The sequence below is a fragment of the Mastigoproctus giganteus genome, chromosome 6 (assembly GCF_048544385.1).
Source record: "Mastigoproctus giganteus isolate SK-2022 chromosome 6, ASM4854438v1, whole genome shotgun sequence".
NCBI classification, from domain to species: domain Eukaryota; kingdom Metazoa; phylum Arthropoda; class Arachnida; order Uropygi; family Thelyphonidae; genus Mastigoproctus; species Mastigoproctus giganteus.
In genome coordinates, this window is record NC_143580.1 from 89,362,948 (window position 1) to 89,385,207 (window position 22,260).

The 22,260-nt window shown below is 37.5% G+C and overlaps 1 protein-coding gene across 1 annotated transcript in view; it reads left to right on the forward strand.

Moving 5' to 3' along the window:
• LOC150084458 (cell adhesion molecule Dscam1-like) overlaps nt 1–22,260 on the forward strand; it is a 435,843-nt gene that overhangs the window by 164,736 nt on the left and 248,847 nt on the right. Inside the window, exon 4 of the mRNA XM_090376242.1 lies at nt 20,142–20,288. Within this exon, the coding sequence (XP_090232368.1) occupies nt 20,142–20,288 (147 nt within the window). The remainder of the gene's footprint in view (nt 1–20,141; nt 20,289–22,260) is intronic.

The following is a 22,260-nucleotide window of genomic DNA, read 5'->3' on the forward strand; positions in this document are numbered from 1 at the left end:
TACTTTGGGTAATTTTTCTTGAACAATGGTTTATGGGCGTCTTTAACTAATTCACAACTAACCTATAATATATTGTCAATTAGAAACATAAATCCGAATAATCAAGTACTATGTGGAACCGAAAGTAAATCGATGCTCAGGAATGAAGTTCTAAGAATCCAAATATATGGTGTTTAGGACGAAAAATAAACCATTGAATATTGATTTCGAAACAACATACAAAGGAAAACAACTGGAAAGGGTGAATGATACCAAGGTTCTAGGAATCTGGCTAGATGACAAGCTGAGTTGGGATAAACAAATGATCACCTTACGAAAGAAAACTTCGTCACTAGCAGGAATACTCGCCCGAGCCTCTGCCTGGGTACCTCCTTCCCTTCTCAGACTAGTATTCCTTTCCTTAATACAGCCTCACTTCACATATGGAATCATCTCATGGGGTACGACCAGTCAATATAACCTTACGAGAATCAATTCAATTGTCAATCGATGTGTTCGTTCAATTTTGGGCCTTCCCTGGAATGCATCGGTGACTTCGAGATATAAGGAAGCGAGACTCTTAAGCATCTACCAACTGATACAAAAAGCTGAAGCGGTCTTTGTCTACAATGCTTTGAAAACACCAAACTTTCCTCCTCTCTTCAGATCCTTTTTTATAACAATAGAAGAAGAAGGAATAAGATATAATTTAAGAAATGAAGCGAACCTGAATGTTCCGATTTTCAGAAAAGCCATAGGCCAGAAAAATATAAAATACAGAGGCGCAAAAACCTGGAATAATCTTCCTGAAAACATCAAAAATGCCATTTTACTAAACAAGTTCAAGAAGCTCCTGACTGAACACATCACCAGGGGGGTCTGATCTAAATCACCTTCCACTCAACTCCTGAACTTTGCACAATGCATACCAGTTTGGAAATTGTGTAAACAAGTTGAAGGAATAGCTGTCATAAATTGTAACATTCTATGCAATTATTTCATAATTTTTCTTTCATACTTGCTATTGTAAAAGTACTCACAATGTAATTATAAGTATGTACTGTTGTTAACCACGCGACATGTGTGGTTGGTTTACGTAGTCTCGGTAATGGAATGTAGAAACATGTCCGATTCATGATGTATCTGTTTTTATTGTTATCTTTTTCAAAAGGGAACACCCCCTAAAAAGCCTCTGGCTTATGTGTTCTCCCTCCCTTCTTGCTGTTATCTCCCAACAATTGTAACACAAAATAGGGATAAATAAATTATCAATTATCAAGTGGGTTCGTCCCTCAGAACATTTGTAAATATATAAAATGCTGGATACAGATCTACTAAAATTCTATCAGGATACTGCAGAATGCGAATTCGAGACCTACGAATTCTTGCAATTGCCTTAATTAACAATCATTGATTGTTAATTAAGGACCTTTAGGTCCTTAATAAACAATCAGGGCCTTTAGGGAAAAACAGGCAGCCCATGCCTCTTACAAGAAGTCGCCTTCACAAGAGTCATACGCCAGATTTTCCAAAGCAAGGATGGATTTCCAGAAGAGGAAACAATTTTCTATTGACAATTTCATGAACGGCCGTCTATCCAGGGGAAAACGTGTGTGGTCCACAAGTCATACTTGCACCCCTCTGCCTTTAGATGTCCAGGAATGGTGTGAGCATGTACTGCGTTTTAAGCGAGATCACCGTGTGTCCGAAGCATATCCTTGGAACGAAGCGCTTAACATTTCTTCACCTACTAGTAATACAGAAATTTCCGAAGAACAACTAATAAAAATAATAAGTTCTCTACTTGACAAGTCCACCATAGGAATTGACGCAATACCTCTGTTTAGTCTAAAAATTGCTTCTCATTTCATCAGCAAAGAGCTCACTCAACTCTACAACAAAGTACTCAAAATTGCAAAGAAGCTGGTTATCACACAGAGTCGTGGCAGTTCCGAAAAAGTCTCATGCGAAAAGACCGGCTGACTTCAGGCCAATATCAATTGCCTCTCCCTTCCTGAAAGCCTCGAGAAGTGCATCTATAATGATGTAGCACTCGCAATCTTTGCGCATAGGCCAGAACACACCCATTATGCCATGCCTAATAGATCTACGGTAACCTGCCTACAGTCATTACCACAGAAAATACTTCAGGCCTGGAATGACAACGAAGATCTTCACACCATTTTTCTCGACATGAAATCTGCTTTCGACTCAGTCCAAATAACACCCCTTCTTGCCTTACTTGAGATTCTACGGGATATCCGGAAAGATGCTCGAGATCTTCAATAGTTTGCTATCTAGGAGAATGCTTCACTTCGAAGGCGATGGCGTTAAAGTCACTAAAAGCGTCGAAGTAGGGATCCCACAAGGTAGTTGTCTCTCAGCCTTGTTATTTGCAGCAATATTCGTTCCACTAATGGATCAAATTCCAGCGTTCCTATCTTATGCTGATGATATTGTTTGCTATTTGCCATGCAAACGCCATGTTGGTCCTTCACAAGAAAGACAAACCGCCTCTGAATCTGTAAACAGCTACCTAAATACATTCTATAAGTATGCTAAATTTTTTGGCCTGTCAGTCAATCCAGAGAAGTCAAACTATCTTATCTTTACGCCAAGTCGGATGACTTCTACTGATACTGCATCTTCTCTACTTCCGGTATTGGCAGAAAATGTCCTGACTCCCACAGGCAGTGTCAAATTCCTAGGAGTAATCCTTGATGCCAACCTCACATATAAAAAACAAATCCAAGCTCAGTTTTCCAAAGCCCTGAGAGCGTTCTGGGGAATGAAAATTGATCTGTGCAAAACGCACAATAAGAGAATAATCAAGAAGTACCTCGCAACTTATTTCTGTAGTGTACTCTCCTATGCCGTGGAAGTTTGGTCGGCGGCACCACCCACCAGCCTCAGGAAACTGTGGGGCCTCGAATTCTGGGTGCTGAAGTGGGCCAACTTGTGGTCGCACCAGATCTACACAACATCTAAATCTACTCTCTGCTGCAACCTGCAATATACGCCCATAGTCCACAGAGCCCATGTGCTAAAAATAAAGTCATTCCTTCATCTGTGCTCAGCTAAGCAGGATCACATCAACATCTGGAACACGGTTGGTTGGCGTTTGCCAGGCAGACATCTCCGTAGTACACCCTCCTTATGTCAAGGCTCAAGCGGTTACAGAATTTCAAAAGACACTTCCCTAATGTGACTCTGGACACTCTCAACATCGACATCGACCTGTGGACGATAGACAAGGCATATCGAGATGGCATCTTGTCCCATCTTGCTGTTTGTAAAGGACATTTATGTAAGTGCCGATCTTAGTTAGCCGATGTAATTTCATGTTCAGCTCAACTTGTAGTCCTTTTTCGCTGTAATTACTACTTCATTCATTTTTACAGTTTGACTATTATCTTTGCTTTGATCTATTAATTATTATTTAGTTATTATTATTATTTTATTTATTTATTTATTTATTTATTTATTTTTTTTTATAAATCAAAATCACTTGTATAAACAACTAATTGTAAGATTCCTCTGGCTTTCTGTGTAAGGAATCACTAATGTATAAAATTTATGTTAATAAAGAATTTTATTATTATTATCATAAGTAACGATCATCCTGTTCACCGTGTCAACCAACAGCATAGGGCCAAAGAGCAAGGACCTAGCAGCAATAGGCCTCCCAAAAAACATCTAGAAGATACTCCATAAAGTCGATGTTGAAAATCTCTAGGACAGTAGAGTCCGATTAGTAATAGTTGGACATAACCGCCCTGTTAACTTAGTAACCACACCCGTCACGAGATGAAAATAAAAAAAAAGCATCAGGCGAAATAATAAAAGGGGCGCGATGGCCCATTAGTTATGACCACTGTAGTCCAGTGTCAACTGGACTACAGTGGTCATAACTAATGGCCCATCAGGCTTGTAGTCCAGTGTCAACTGGACTACAAGCCTGATGGGCCCCGATTGGAGTTCCGTTTTGGCGAGAGTGAACGTGTGAGAGACCAACATAATAGTACAATACAATACATTCAATACAATACAATACATTCATCAAAAGAATTCTTTACAATAAAACTTTTTAAGAAAATTAAATCTCTTGGTAACAAGTATTCGTCACATAAAACAGTTTTACGTACAAATGTATTATTTAACAGAAAAGATAACTCACAATGCATTCCACACTGCAAACAGAGATAGTCATTTTATGCATAGCAGCTCTAATCTACTGAATCATTAAGCATCAAATTTTCTTATTCAAATGTTTAATAATAATTATTAGACTAACAGTAACACCAGACATAACAACCACCCTGTGTACTTGGAAGTAATATCTATCATGAGGTGGAAGCCCTAGTCAGGGAGAAATAATATAAGATCAATAATAACCATCGCGCAAGTCGATTCAGCTGATCTACCTCCCCAAAGTCGAAGTGACGACTGAGGTAGACTGTGGCGACATCTGGTGTGGTTCCTAAGAACTAATCACTGGACTTAAGACGTAGCTAAACAGGTCCACCTCCACAGATAGATGATGATGTCAAAGAGAAGTAATAATCATACTGCATCAAGTGTGCTGCAGAATAAAGTCACTCGCGTTCAGGCATTAGGTAGAGAGATCGGGGGTAGTTTCCCGAGGAAGACAGTTGAGGAAGTGGCAGTGTCCTCGTATGGCTACTACAGGGGAAGTACCAAATGGAAGTTCTTCCTACATTAGTGACCACCCAGGATGGAAGAAAACGCCAACGTATGAAGTGGAGTATCGAAATGAATTCGTTCGTCATGCGAACATACAACAAAATAACCAAGTCAGACACCGATATGACAATGAACAGGCTGAGACCACACACCATGTAGTTGGAACGATTCCGAAAAATCCGGATATTCATCTGCATTATTCGATTGTGTCGAAGTACCCCGTATAAGTATGTTCCTATAAACTGAAAGTATTCTGTTGATGTTTGTGGTATGGTAAACATGTAAATAAATGACAAGTGAATGCTGGACTTGGACTAATCAAGTGCATTCATATTAAAAAAAAAAAAAAAAACACACATGAAAACTTAGATAAAACTTCATAACTGAAATTTTAGTGTTGGAATCGCTACTGCATTTAAGTGATACACTTTGTAAAATGTATTCTGAAACTTGTTACCGACTGCTTGAATTGCACTGGGAGCTAGAACTGGTCCTGCGTATGAAGCTGTTCTTATGATCGCTTCGTTTTTGACAACAGTTCTTGACCTAAACATCCTTCATACTGGCAATGGACTAAAAGTGATTTCGTATTCGATATCATACAGACAGTTTTATATCCCCTCGTTCGTTGTACGTTGAGGCAGCAGCTGTATACACATTCAATGGATTACAAGTGTCGCGATGTGACAATCCATGAACCATGGATCCATATGTTTTTATTTGCAGTGGTTCATTCGAAGCCATCGAACTTGCAGTGTTTGATATAAGTTCGTGACGTTTACGCCGACCCTTCGATAAAGTATCACGGATAATGCTCATGTGAAATTCGGCACGAGGAATAGCCTTTCGTGGCCTATGAATGACCATCCTAAATCATTTTTACGAAAATGACCAGATGAATGCTGTTAGAATTCGATCGCTATTGCTATAAATATCTCGGCGAGCTTCAGCTTTCCAATTTCTGTGGCTAACATTCTTATTGACAACTTTTGTTCATAGAGTGTACAGACATTATGCACAGTATTTTTCATCTTAATAAATTTAAAAACTAACCACGGACTCCTCACATTTACTATTTCAACAAGCCCGAAATGCAATTCTGATTCCTGTTTTACAATATATTCCTAGCAAAGAGTTGGTGAATCTGTTTCTCTGAATGCAAAATTAACAAAAAAAAAAAAATTACGCTTTGTTATATGGGGTCAAAAACCGATAGTGAGCAGTGTTTTTCATTATTTAACAAATTACCAGTTTTAAACAAATTGTGAAACTTTTAAAATTAAAAATACTTTTTTATATCCCCTCTATTCACAAGAATCAATGGAATAATATTATTTTATATAAATGAAAAAGAGAAGAAATGCAAGGAAGTACACTAAGTTGTTAAATAATTCTTCACAACGCAGAGTAATACAGGGTTTATTCAAATCGAAACTGATACATCTTTCTAAATACTTTAAATCTTTTCGCGGAATAGTTTGGGATGAACTACTGCCACAATTCATCATTCGATAGCACAGCTAAGTGTCGGTTTGTTAAACATCAACCAAGAGAAAACATTTCGAATGATGCTATAATCTATCAAATAACAGTGTTGGTGTATCAGATACAGCCCATCTGTTTACTACATTCCTTGCATTCAACAGCTGTCAGACATGTATGCAAATGCTTACAATAGACTGTAACGTATGACTGTATGGAACAGGCTAACTGTGAAGGAGTGATCTATCGCGAAATCATTTGGTTTAGGCAATGACATATTGAATCTAAATGCGTGTACTGATGTTTAATAAACTGTAATGAATGATGCAAAGCACTTTAAATTAAATGAAATAATCTTATATAAAGTTGATGAATATCCTTTCTTTTCTCCTACATAAGTACTAGAAATTTTCGTTAGATGGGTGGTGTAAATCATAGAGCGTTGCTTTTAACGGGCATCAGCACCGACCATCAAGAACCATCTCAGGTGGTGCAGGAAAGTTTTATACTGTTCGTTTTCTGGATTTTAACTCTACCTGCTAATACACATTTGTTCAGATATAATATACACGAAAGACCATATGAACTGCCCACTTTCAGAGTCCATGAGCTAAAAAAACAACTTCAAGCAGCCAACAGCAAATCTCGGCTAAATCAAAAACAACCAAAGACTTTCCCAATTTCGTAGAGTGCATTACAAGAGTAATGATCAAAGACAGTAACTAAAAGTGACAGATAATTATAATTTGTTTTACAACATTAATTCAAAAGGTTTTGTTAGGATTTCTGTACACTAATTATTGTGTACAGAAATTCAGTGATTAATTGGTGATTAGTTACCTGCACAAACTCGGCGAATTAATTAACTTTTAATATGAAAAGAACGTAAACGTAACAGGTTAAGTATAAAAGATATGGATAAAAGAAAAAATCAATGATTATTCTAATGAGCACTAACTCTGTTCAGAGAAGACGGATCACGTTAGTGTTATTATAAAAACCAATAAAAGAAAACAAAAACTGATTCGTAACACACATCTGCTCTGTACTGCGCTGGTCGGACAAATGGAAATGTGCAAATGCATATCTCATCTCCTGTGTGATAATTATGACTACAGAACTATTTATTGAATAGCTCATGTTTCACAATGCACTTAAGATACTTATCAGCAAATGGCTCAACAGTTCCCTTTTTTAAATCGTTCTCGCATATGATTAACTTACGAAAATATTCATAATGCTTGTTTTTATTGCTATCTTTTTAATCAGAAACGAGAATCTAAATTTGTATACGACGAACAGCGTTATCCGTTCTTTCGTAAGGTTAACCGTTAATTAGGATGATGTAATGTTATCTCCTCTTTTGTTTCTTAAATGTTATTGAGATAATTACCACTTTCAGCAGTCTGAATGAAGTAGTTGGTATCAAATTCCACTACCTCCTTGTTTCAATTATTATTTATTCCTTTGGTGGCTTACTGTTCATATCCTTGTATTTGCTAACCAAAAAAAACAGTTTCTTAACGTTAAATTAATTGCAAGGTTTTTTGCTATTCACTCAGGTCTTATACTTTAAAACGTAAACTGTTATTTTAATTCTCTTTTAACAGTACAGCTGCGTTGTGATTTTGGAGAAAAATTATATTGCCCTAGAAGACGAACGAAGAGCAGTTCTTGCACATTACCATTTATCTTTACTAATTTCTGAAGTTTTTTTCTTGCTGACACTAAATCCTTTAATCTATAGAAGAAACCTACCTTAATTAATCCGCAATATTCCTATTTGCTCTGTTTTCCCATTGTGCCGAGAAAGTGTCCAAACAGACACTTTCTCGGCGAGAATTTTCAAATATCTTTTATTGGAACAGCAGGATATTTTAGTCTAAAAGAAATTTTTTTTAAGTTCCTTCAGCGTTAATAATAATACTGTTCGAAGAAAATATAATGCTAATACTAATATTTTAATTAGGATATCATGTGTCTCCCAATACTTTTATATATGCGTGATTAATAACAGTTGTAATGTTGACACTTTTTTTGGCCTGCAATACAACTGACAGCCTGAGTGTCAGATTGTTGAATATTAACAAAAAAAACGCCAATTTTCAACATTTTGGAAAGTTTCAATGAAACTGTTTCGTATTCCTCACGCAAAGAAACCTGTAACGCAGCTTAAAGCAGGCGTCCACGGTTTATTTTGCACGCACGCCGATCATCCTAAAGATTATCAATGGAGTTAAGACCTAAGCTCAGTTGGTCATTCCAGTGGTAGCATGCTGTTCTGTTCAAACTAGGTTATCACACATTGCACTTGACGACAGGGAACATTCTTCTGAAATACGAAGGGCACTCCCCAGTAAAATTGCTACAGCGAGGGAAATGCAGCATTGCCTATAATCACGGTGAAACAATATATACACTTTACCGCCTACTAAATACCAAGAAATCCTAACACAGTCACACTTCCAACACAATATTTCACAGCTGGAACAACGCAGTATGGAATCATTCTCATGTCTGTACCGAGATTCTTCAAAAAAAAAAAACAGCATATATTGTGATTGATCACTACAGTAGGAGCATTTCCAGTTCTCCCCTGCTACACCCCACCTTGGGCAACTGAGGCTGGACACTACACTGACCATTTTGTCTAGTTTTGGACGCTGCAATTGGTCAATACTACCATACATATGTAATTTTCAAAAGGAAATCCAGTGATAGAATCACGTGTACTCCCTTAGACCTCCTGGATTGTTTTCATGTCGCGATGGTGGCGGTTTTCTTTGGCAACACAGTTTGATTGTTCTGAGGCATCCGTCTGTCAAAATACGCTGTCCCTCATCTTGGCGTTTAACACATTCATCTCCTTTCGTTCTTTCACTTCTGTGCGATGTTCTATTTCATCCAATGACACAGATAGAGGTACTTCAAACTCTCTACCCAGTACCTGACCAGGCGTGAAATCCCTTAACTCAGCTCTGCATGACATTTTTCTTGAAAAATGAAAGAGATGCATCCGCAGTTCACTTTATACTTATGCTTTATCATAACGTCCTCCACATCATTACCAAATCGATATTTTACATATTAAATGATTACCCTAGGATGTCCATTCATTTTTTTTTCCATTTATTGAGTAAAGCGGCCCCTAACCAAAAAAATCTAGCAAATCCGCCATGCATACAGAAATATGTATAGTACGGTTATTACTATACACTTATTATTAATAATAAAATACTGACATTACAAATCAACGTACTGTGCAATGGTCATCCCCTCAGCTACAGCACAACTTGGTAAGTAGGCTACAGCAGAAACCGATGAAGAGACACTGTCCACATATTAGCACAAGCATCACATCCCAGAGACTGATCATCACAACGAGCTGGACAAGTAGGCTACAACAGAAACTAACAAACAGACACTTTCTCGGCGAGTACAAACATCACATTCTAGAGATTGATCATCGTCGGTATTCTCCAAAAGAAAAATAGTTCAACGAACAGCCATCTACTAGCAGCCAGATAGCTCTGGCTGCTAGTAGATGGCTGTTCATATTTCTACCCAGTTTTTAGACTTCTACATGGTCTCTTTATATTGCGCTCCAAATGATAATATCGAGGTACCAATGCACCTTTTGGAAGAAATTTTAAGCACTTTTCCTAGTGCAAATATATTGGTTTCAACTGACTCCAATGCAAAATCTCAACTTTGGTTTAGCGAACGCAACGACGCTAGAGGTTCTGTGTTTGAAGAATTTATATTGACTAACCATTGGAATGTGCATAATCTTCCAAACATGCCAACAACCTTTTGGAACGTTCACGGACGGTCTAACATAGACCTCACCCTTTCCTCTCCATGCTTGTCGCAGCATGTAAAAAACTGGATGGTCTGCCCGGATGTATGCAATAGCGATCACCGTGCTATCACTTTTGATTTAGTATTAAATGGCACGGATGGAGGTTCTTCAGGTCACCTTCAGGATTTAAACCGCTTCTCTATGAGAACCACGAACTGGACCAAATTTAAGCAAGTCTTGCAACAAGAATTTTCAGATGATAAAATTGCACAATTGAACAGTTTATCTGCAGTAGAATATGCTTACTTTGTGCAAAACACTCTTTACAGAGCTTTGACTGAATCCACTAAAAGGAAAGTTAGGAGACCTGGCTCCACCCCATGGTGGAACCCCCAGTTATCTGTTTTGAGAAGACGGGTTATAGATGCAAGGAAGAATTTCCAGAGGCACAGATACTTAACAGAAACAGACGTTAGGCGACTAAAAGAAGTCTATTGTCAATTACGTAAGGGATATTTCGAAGCTATTGCGGAAGCCAAAAGATCCTCATGGCAGAAACTAGTGTCCCAGACAGGAAATTCTGACCCATGGGGATTAATATACAAAATTTGTCGTGACAAACTTGCAACTCCTGAGATATATAGTTCTGTTTACTCTAACGGAAGTCTGACTACTGATTGGCTCTCCACGGTTGAAGCTATTATAGAGAGACTTTTCCCTGATGATCACCCAGAGCAAGACACAACCGAACAAGCTCACATAAGGTTCGTTAACGGATCTTACAAGGGATCAAATGACACAGAACTATTTAGTCTAGATGAACTTGCACTTGCAATTTCTAAAATCAATCAGTCAAAATGTCCTGGAATGGACTTAGTTGAAAATGTGGCAATCAAAAGATTTCACCAACATTTTCCACATATATTGTTGAATGTTTTCAACAAATGCCTATTAGAGGGGACTTTTCCAAATTTTTGGAAGATTGCATTAGTAAAGATGCTCAGAAAGCCTGGAAAATTGGCAACGGATCCCAAGGCATATCGCCCAATATCCCTTCTAGGAAATCTTGGAAAGCTTTATGAGAGATTATTAGCGCCTAGGATGCAGAAGGTTTTGGCTGCAAGTAATATGAGTTCTAATTCACAATTCGGCTTTAAAAAAGGCTCCTCCACTGAAGATGCCATCAGAAATTTGGTGAATCTATGCAAAACTACAGACAAAAAATACATGATGGTTGTTTTTATCGACTTTGAGGGCGCTTTCGATACACTCTGGTGGGAGAGCGCCCTCAGGTCACTTCGAGAGGCAGAATGTGATGATTTACTATATCAGGTTATGAGATCTTATTTTTCAAATAGGCAGATAAAAGTCATCTCACAACACTTGGTATTTTCAAAATTCATCTCCAGAGGATGCCCACAAGGCTCGGTCCTTGGGCCTCTCGTCTGGAATTCTGTTTTAGACCAGTGGTTACTAAAAGAAAGTCAAATTTGCAATAAAATAGCATTTGCCGACGATTTAGCGTTGTGCATACCAGGCAGGTCAAGACTTATGCTAGAAACACATGGGAAAGAAATCCTGGATGATTTGCTGGAATGGTCTAGAATAAACAAATTAAAAATTTCTCAGACGAAAACTAAAATGATGATCTTCAACAATAAACTGGATTATAACAGACCTCCTAAACTCCATATTAACAATGTCCAAATTCCTTATGTTTCTCAAAATAAATATCTTGGTCTCATAATTGATGACAAATTTTCTTTTATCCCCCACGTAAAGAACTTAGCTGAAAAGATTAACAAGTTTACTGCCAATGTGATTAGGCTCTCAAGAGCAGAATGGGGTATAAAGCACAAAACTTTGGCATTATATTATAAGGCTATATTTTTGCCAATTGTAGTATATGCGGCTGCCATATGGTTTCCTAGGGTTACTCACGTCACAGTGAAGGCCAAACTCTTATCATTGCAGAGAAAGATGATATTGGCAACACACAGATGCTGCAGAACGACATCAACCAATGCTTTACAAGTGATCTCAGGTTGTATTCCGATTGACCTTTATGTGGCATACCGAGGCATGATTTGTAACTTAAAGAAAGGTTTGGCAACTCAAATCCTCGACATTGCAAGTAATCCGGCCACGGACATTCGGCAGGAGAAAATTAATCTTTGGACAAAATTCACTGAGAAGTGGAAATACAGATGGCAATCCAGTGAAACAGGACTCACTACCAGGGAGTTCATTGAAGATGCAACATTTGCTGTAAATAAGAAAGTTATGGGATGGTTTTATCCTTCTATGACAACGTCGTATTTAATTACTGGACATGGTTCACTACGGGATAAATTGTGTAAATTTGGACTTGAACCTGACCCTTTGTGTTTTTGTGGGGCTGTAGAAGATTGGAGGCATGTTCTGCTTTACTGCCCGGCTTATGACGACTTCAGACAAGAACTACTTAACAGCACTCAACCTATTAGGATGACAACCTCGATATTTTGATTCAAGATGCCAAGAGCTTTGCAGCATTCCAATCCTTTTCTGACAAGGTGTTTAAAAGAAGACGCACCTTGTTTACTAACTCTAGAAGTGGACAGTAGAGTGATGTATTCATGAACTTATATTTCTACCTTACTAGGTCAAACAGCTGTTAACTTAGAAACTAACTGTTGTGTTCTTAAATTAGTAGCAACATTCAATGTATATAATGGTATTAACTATACATATTTTTATTTTATTTTAACTTTTTTTTTTTTTTATTATTATTACTATTATTTATTTATTTTTTTTTTTTATTTATTTATTTTTATTTATTTTTTTTTTTATTATTATTTTTTTTTTTTTTTTTTTTTCCCCTCGGGTTGGGCAGCCTGAGAGCTCCTGTCCTTTGGTATTGCACTCCTTCCACTGGACGACAAATTGGTGCAGCAGCACTAGATAATAGAAGCAGGCACAACTACTCATGCTTAGAAATGGGCAGTGATTGACAGGGTGTTGATCGCTGTAGAGTGTAGACAGTTTCTCTCTCTATCAACACAGATTTTCCAAGGTGGAGTTCGACTAAACGTCTAGGTGCCACCCAAAACAAGTACATCCGCATACATACACACATAGTATATCTTTTATTGTTTTATTGCTTGCAAGTGAAGCTGTATAATTAAAATTGTTTTTTTTTTTTTTTTTTTTTTTTTTTTTTACGCAGAATGAGACGATTGTAAATAGAAAGTGTTTGTATCTGTGTATATATGTAATAAAAATGTATGTATGTAAAAAAAAAAAAAAAAAAAAAAAAAAATGCCCCTAAATAAGTTAAAACGTATACTTGTGTATATGTATGTGTGACAGGTGTATAGGTGAGCCAGCCAGATAGCTCAACAGAAGTTACTCATATTAACCAGCAAAACCAAGCTGGAAGAAAGTGTTACTTCAGGATACCCAAATAAGTTTGATAAGGGTTTTGTGTCACGTCAAGCATCGTGATAACGACCATATCCACAGTCGATGGCAATCCAAACAGTAGAAGCCAACCACAAAATGCATAGTTCATACTTATCACAATAACGACGCCACATGTCCTCTGTGACAGTACAGTGGTTTCACTACTTGTCACTCATTCGAAGGGACACTGTGTTGTAGTCTGCATACAGGCACAGTTGGCTGAACAGTAGCAGGAAGGATAGGCACATGGTAGGTAGAAGCTGAGGAGGATGATTATTGGGTTATGGGGCATTGTGGCTTGCCCTCGGTGTGTGCTTGGTCTCAGATGATATAGGATCAGTGGCTAATGGATGATTGTGGCCGGTTATTTGTTTTGTGATTTGCTGAGTAAAGGCCATCTCTTCGGCTGCTTCCGTCGATGGGGCTGATTGCCTATTATTTAGGCACTGTAATATCGGACTAATTCGAGCAATGAGTCCATTTAACGCTTAGTTGATCTGATAGCAGTGGTATCAGATTGTTGGCATCTCTGCAGCAATAAGTTTTGCTCTGCGTTCAACCATTTTGCTGTAGGTGCTAGCGTCATCGGCTCGGAGCACAGCTGATAATTAGTCTCCGCTTAGGCTATAATATTCACTTACACTCAAACAATTCTCCAAGATTGTACTGAACATTCCTGCTATCGGGTCATGGCAGCATTAATAGTAAATTGTTTAAACTAGGAATGTCCCCTACCCCCTTTGTGTGGGACTGAAGAGAACGTGAATCATACCTTATTTGATTGTCACTACTATTTGGACTATAGACAAGAACTTCAACTTATTGCAGGACACTTCACTTATTCAATCTCAGGTTGTATTTAATGCTCTTAATACTTTTGCTACATGAGTCTTCAAAAGGAGAGATTAACTTCGATAAGTTAACTAAAGATAGAGTTTTGTTCTTGCGACCGTTTAACCTCAGGGTTGGTGTATAGAAAAGTGACTAACTACGAGTTCTCACAGTGATTACTTGTATTAGATGGTAACAATAGTATTGTTACAAATTAGAACTACTGTAATAAAACAGGCCTACGTGCTCTGGATTCATAATGCGAAAATTTATTTCTATTTTGTTACACAGAGCATTAAAAACTACGATAAATGAATTAGCTTTCGGCTGGGTGGCAGCCTTCATCAGATTAAAATACTTTGAATGGCAGTTGGAATAGAGATGCACTGCCAGGATACCACCATACGTCACAGCCACAAACATCAACAAATAATTAACCACGTGCCTCACGCACCATCCTGGCAGTGCATCTCTATTCCAACTGCCATTCAAAGTATTTTAATCTGATGAAGGCTGCCACCCAGCCGAAAGCTAATTCATTTATCGTAGTTTTTAATGCTCTGTGTAACAAAATAGAAATAAATTTTCGCATTAGAACTACTGTATTTCTACTAACTCTGAAGATTCTTTTTGATCCATGGAAATGCTACTCCAGTGGATTATCCTTTTGGACCTGTACTGTTTGGTGAACTGTTGAAACAAACTTGGACTTGCTATTGATTGTACATATATGAATTTTTCCCTATTAATGGAGTTTAATGGGGTGAAAATTGCTCCATGATATTTGGACTCTTTCCTCAAAGAAGACATGAATGTCCTTGAGGAGCTTCTTCTGCTTGCTGATCCTGATATTAGGATGGGTCTTTTGGTAAAATGCCAAGCGCCAGTCGCACGACATAATAGCAGAACAGCACACATTTACACACAAAACACTACACGCACTTTACCGATTATGGCGCAAGCCAAGCCTCAGCAGGAGCAGCATAAAAGAGGCTAATAAGGGAAATCCTCGGGTCCGCAACAACTACACTTAAATACTTAATAAAACTTAATACTTACACTCAAACGTATTTGAATACCCACTCGACATGTGTATGTCCAATCGAAAGTGGTAGCTTCGTATTTGGTCGATATACTCACAATATAGAGAAAAATCAATGCAATCTTTGCACGAGACTTAACTCGGTCGAGGATTGCATGTTGCCACCGTGTTCAGAGAAAAAAATATATATAAAGAGAAAAATCCTCATAAAATCCTCATTCCTCCTTGTCTAGCAGAGACTCGAACAGAGACATTTTTCACACAGCATGCAAAAAGGACGGCGATCATAACCATCGTGTTCATTGCAAATAAAAAATAAATAAATGTCATCAAGACAATAAACTTCAATAAAATAGACGAAAAAAATCAAATATATAAAAGTGATAAAAGGCATATTATAAAATTACGTTTTATTCATATAATACTGAATTATGATTAGGCTTATATATGACGTTGTGTTGCATAAGTCACTTTAGAACTCGAAAAAATTCGTTCCTACTCATTCGAAACAATTAAATTCTCATATGTTGTTCTGATGTCCTAGAAATGCGAAATTCTGAATAACTGCTACAATGCAAATATTCGAAACAGTTCTGTTGGTGATCGGTCAAAACTATTTACTTCCTTCAGTCCAACAAGAATACAAGTGCAATTTATATTGATAAAATGAGTAAGTTAGCATGTAAATCACCTTAACAAACAAACTTTATCTTGGGCCATGCTATTCGTCTTAGACTTAGCATATTTTCACATGACTGAAAATAGAGATTGAGTAAGAGGATTTTTCAATAAGTCAGCTTCAAAATTATTCTTCCTATTATGACATTAAAGAACTTTTAAGTTGCAAAAATTTGCCTTCGTATCGAAACTTGTTTTCTCTAAATAAGAACCGAATATATCTGTTCGAAGTAAATTTTTTAGGCTGCATTCATTCTTCTAATCTTATCCTTTAGCTATTGTTTCTATGCCTTGAAAACATATGGTTCAGATTTATAAAATTTAAAACAATTGCCTTATTTATTTTTGATATCTTATGCTAGCGGTATTAAGATAAAACAGAATGGAGAGAACAACGTTTAAGACAACTGAACCAAACGAGTTGTTCTTACAATGATCTGGTGAGAAAGATTCTAAAGTAACCTTCATGTAAATTATGAAGAAGAGGCCTGGGTTTACATCATTGTCCTGAATTCCATTTGATTCAATATAATAAACGAAAAAGAAACTTTCAAGATGCATTGTAAACTGCATAACTTTCTTCATTTTATCTATTTCGAAATACTTAAGAAGTTGTGGGTTAAAGTTTAGATTATATTCATTGTTAAGGAAGCGCAGGGATGGCGCAGGTGTTGATACTCACAGAAATCGCCAGCTACAATATGCGAATGAACAATCCAGAACCAACATTTCCTGAGCATCTGTGGGTCTAATACATATTAGCCATATAGGCAGAATTTTTCTCCCTCTAATACACTTAAGAAGCACATGCACATCCTCTTATATTGTCTCTGTAATTTATGTGAAGCATTTCGCTTCCTTCCCTCTTTGACGTGCCGGTAAATCTCCAGGAAATACCAGCACTACGACAGGTGCTGCAATCTCACGATTTGTTCTGTTCTAACAAACTACCTGACACGCACGTATGCTTGGCGTACTGCTCCACCCCAAAGTTTTCATATTTTCCACACTATTATCATCCCTGTGTGCAAAGGTAATAAGGGGATCACGTGCGACAGAGTCCTGCGCGAGTCTCGGATAAAATAAATCACTCAGAGCCCAGAAAGCTTTCTGTCATTCAGAATGTCACCAGGTCACAAGGAAGGTGCTTACGAAATACTCAAAGAACCATCTTAAGTAGCAATGCAAGGTTCATTAGACTGAACTAAATGAGAAATGCGCATTACGGTCCAATTGACTCCGTAAGGAATTTTAACGAAATCGGTTTTGCGAGTCGGTTCGGGGATATCCATCAAACTGCTCGGGAAGCGCTCCATCAACGCCATTTTCAGCTCTCTTTTGGTTCAATACTTTTAATTAACTCACTCTTGCGCGCAAGCACCCGAAGATATATACACGTGTTCTTAAGACAAAATAATTAACAATTAATCGTGTTTTCATGCTGTGCAGCCTCAAGGTGGTATTATTAGGAGCACTTGAAATAACCCGTCCCTATATTTCATTATATCCAAAGGTGATTTGGCTTCACGTATTAATAAGCTAAAAACTGCATAGAAGAGTTTTTTTCCCTAACCGCATTGCATCACAATGATTTGTTACTCAAAGATAAACCTTTCTATATTTATTTTTACATAAAAATGGCTTACAAAACAAAAGCGATTATGTCTTCCGATTGTGTGTTGACTTTTAAAACTAGGCTTTGTGATTATCTTTCCTAGCTTTGATCACTATTTTTCTTTATAATAGCCGAACATTGTCTTCTTTTTAAGCCTATGTTATTTGGAATCAACGTTTCTATATGTTTTTCTAATGGAATTCATTATTATTTTGATAACAATTTTCTCTGAAACTTTCAAACAATATAGATTATATAAAAGGTTCTTTCTACTAAATCTTCAATACACGTGTAAAGCCCTTTATTGCACCATTCTAACAGATACTGTACTTCGATTTGAAAATGAAATAAAAGCACCTCATTCCATTATTTTCGCCAAAAGAAATTTGAGAATTTCTCAAACAAACAACCTAAATCAAGAAAATAGCAGTAATATACAGGGTGTCTCAAAAATATTGGTACAAACGTTTAGTGAAGGTAAGTAACATCTAAAGGAATGTGAATCGCATAGGAACCCATAACCGGAAACGTTACCGTAAGTCGGTAGACGGCGCTGTTCATCAGTTGCGAGAGGGAAAATTTCTGGTTTACTCATTCAAGCAGTAGTCGCCGCACGAAGAGCATGCATCGATATACGAACTGTGAGCTGGTAGACATGCACCTAGTGTATGGATTAGCAGAGGGCAATGGACGAGCCGCTCAACGAATTTATGGAGAACGCTTCCTAGACAGACATGCACCGGACCACCGTTTGTTTGCGTGCGTGCATCAAAATTTGTGCGATTATGGGTCATTTAGAGGTAACAGGAGTAGTGCGGGCAGACCACGTTCGACGCGAACTCCCGTCATGGAAGAAAGTGTGTTGAATGGCGTCCAGAATAATCCTACTACCAGTACACGTGCCATTGCCTCTGCCTTAGGAGTGTCTCGTTGCAGTGTACAGCGTGTCTGGCACGACGATTCCTTACACCCCTTTAATCTCCAAAGGGTTCAGTTACTGCTCCCACAAGATCCTCCTGCACGTGTGGCTTTTGCGCAGTGGTTTCTCCAAGAAAGTGTTCAAGACTAGAATTTTCTAGCCTATGTTTTGTTCACGGATGAGGCTTATTTCACTCGGGAAGGCTTATTCAATCAGCACAATGCTCATGTGTCGGCTCATGACAACCCACACAGTGTGCACCCCCTCCCCCCATGCGGCACAACATCGCTTTGCAATAAATGTGTGGGCAGGTATGGTCGGTGACTGCTTAATCGGCCCATACATGTTACCGTCCCGCATGAACTCCGCTAAATATCGGATGTTTCTTGAACAAGTTCGACCAAGGTTACTTGACGATGTTCCAGCAAATATGAGACGCAACATTTGATTTTAACATATCATTTCATGAATTCAATGATAAAATCATTGAATTCATGAAATGATTTTATCCTTATAAAACCGTTTGGTTATTAACTCCTCTAACCTATGTAGTCGTGTCCAAATATGAACAGAACAAATCATAATATTTATCTTCCAAGACAAGGGTATTTAAAAACCTACTAGTTTATTGCAAAAGATGGTGCATTTTAAATTAATGAGATCGGTCAATATCACTCTTTCAAAACGATATAGTGGTTGGTTTGTTCATATCTCAATTCCTACAAATAAAAAGCTTTCAGTCCATCTAGAAAATTGCAACAATAATCATTTAGCATTGGGCCACTGAAGGGCAGGAAGGGTTTCCTTTCATCTGTGAAGTCTTGTTATTCACTACTAGCAGATACTTTCAGGGAAGATAAGCTCAGGGCGTGGAAAAATGTTTTCAGTAAAGTGCGTACCCTAACCAGTCATTTTCTGAAACAGTGTACTTCACAAACGCACCACGGGAGACTTTATTTCAAGAGAATAAAGTCCCAATATGGAACGAACTGAAATCTACAAAATGGAAACGAACACAGTTCCTCTAACCAAACAGAATTACTCAGTACACCTGTACTGTGGTCCATCAACTAGCGTTGCGGACTAAATCCTCAGATTTAAAACATCACGCCTTTTTATGACAGTTGGAGTTAGATAATAAGAGTTTTCTCTGCTTAATTAAAAATCGATTTAGTTTTGACACTATAAATGATACTACAATTAATGAAGGTGTTAAGTTTAAAATGGTTGGAGAAAAATCATCGAAAAAGCCTAAAACATTTATGAATTGTTTATATAGTCGTTGTATAATTGAACTGTATGTTATACTTAATTGAAGTAATTAGTCATACTGCTTTATATATCTTTAGACTTCACACTATGATTGTATAAACAGATGCGTGTTACTTTTTAGATTTTTTAAGGGGGGAGGGGGTTAAGGATTTTTTTTTTCTTGGTGCATGTTTCTCGTCCACTATGTATTCTGTCTATCTCTTATTTAGAGACTTTTTGACTGAACTGTATAAATTTTAACAAGCTCTTCTAGAAATAATCAGAATCCTTTTCACTCAATGATCTAACAAGTTATCGCGGTTTTAAAACTTTTTATTGTATTGTTAAAAATAGATATTTAATTCTTTCATTTAATCTCTGTTGACAACAGGAGGCAGATACAGCATTATTCAATCAGGGGAGCTTTATATTAGGAACGTAAATCAAGCTGATGGCTTAACCAGTTACAGTTGCCAAACACGACATCGCCTAACTGGAGAAGTGATTAGCAGCGCCATCTCTGGACGTCTTTTTGTAACAGGCAAGTAAACAAAGTTTGCAGAAGCGAATGTTTTCTGTTATATGATATTCCTACCGATTTTCACTGCCGATATAAACTCAAATATTGCTATTGAGATTCGATTTACAGATTGTTTTAATAAAAGATTATTCAAATTTTAGGACACATTCGCGTTTTCTGCCACTGGGTGTCAATTATTCATTTTATAGTCAATTAATATTAATCAGCCATTTTTATCAAGTAATTCTTTCAGCTGACATTTCATTTCGATATATCGATCAATAGGGGTTTTCATTCGTTTCATTGGTTGACATGAGAACGGTCCTTATTCAGCTACAATATAATTTACGTTCTCCTTTTTCTTCATGATTTTCACAGAAAGTGACGACTCGCATGAAACCGCAAATATTTAACTAATGGCTTTATTATTATTTGTATTAAATAAAGAAAAAGATGCATATCTGCAGCAATTTGATTCAATATTCAAAATCAACTATTTGTGGATTTTATTTACAGTTAACCAATTGAAGTAGGAAAATCTCATCGTTGGAAAACTTTCTTTAAAATTACTGTTGAACGGTACCTATAAAATAAACACACTATGTATATCATAAAACTGTTCATGTACAGGGTTGTTAAAATTAAAGTATCCCTATGTAGAGGGCTCTGTAGCGAGTTCTAAGTCTCGTACTGAAGAGAAATTTGGTCAACAGGTACAATAAAGAATGCTCTCGCCATTTATTAGAAAAAAAAAAAAGTTACAAAATTTGTCACTGTATGGTGCGTAAATAACTTAGTTACGATTATGCAAATAACTTACGCTATTTGCATAATCGTAAGTTATTGTCATAGCGCCACTGCTCAGCTCTACTGCACTGTATAAAAGCAAAGCAGTCTCTTTAAATCATACAGTAGATGTTTGCCTGCACTACAGCAGCAATGCCAACAACGTTGCAGGAAAAGGCGCTATTAGTGAAGCTCTACTATCAGAACAGCAGCAATGCAGCTGCTGTAGGCTATAAGAGAATTCCGGCCTCAGAAGCGCATAAGGCCCACGTGGACCTATGACTGTTTGTGCTGTCCGTAAAATGATTGCGAAATTTGAAGCGACAGGACACCTTGGTGTTCAACCAGGAAGAGGTAAAAACAAGTGGACTCCTCTCGTGCTGTAGATGTCGCTATGGCTGTCGTGGATTTATCAAGTCAATCTCCATGTGATAGCACAAGTGTGCCAGCTGTTTCTGGTGAAGGGGATATTCCACTGTAAGGCTAGTAATACGCAAGATGTTGTGGTACTATCCTTCCGAGATGCACATGCTATAGCAGCCAAAACGAATATCTGCATGGTGATGCAGATATTCGTTTCACATACGCATAGAACATCCTTTGGAGTGATGAAGCCCACTTCTGCTTAAATGACCAAGTGAATACGCACAATTGTCGCATTTGGGCAACAGAAGACCCTCGAGTTATCCAAGAGGTCCCGTTGCATTCTCGAAAAGTGACAGTGTGGTGTGAATTTACAGCCACATTCATGATTGGGCCATATTTTTTTGAACAGGTAACACCGACTGGACCCTGCACCTGTTCCATCACTGGACAGTGATAGTATGGAATGTTCGCAAATTTCGCAATACCAGCTAATTTGTAATTCTAATGATTATCTTAAAGGAATTCTGAGGAGAGTATGTGAAGCAAGTAAGAAAAAAAAGGATTGTTTCTGATTTGTGTAAAACTAAAATTATGATGATTGATGATAATCTCGGTTTCTGTAAAGTGACGGTTAATGAGCAAGATATCGAAGAAGTTGATGACTTTGATTACTTAGGGTCAAGAATAAATAAAAATAGTGACTGCTCGAACGATGTAAAGAGACGACAGGCAATTGCTAAAATGTTGGTCGCTGATCTGATAAAATCATGGAGAGATCATGATCTGCCCCTAAAGACGAAACTGAGAATCACGGATTTGTTAATATTTCCAGTTGCCACTT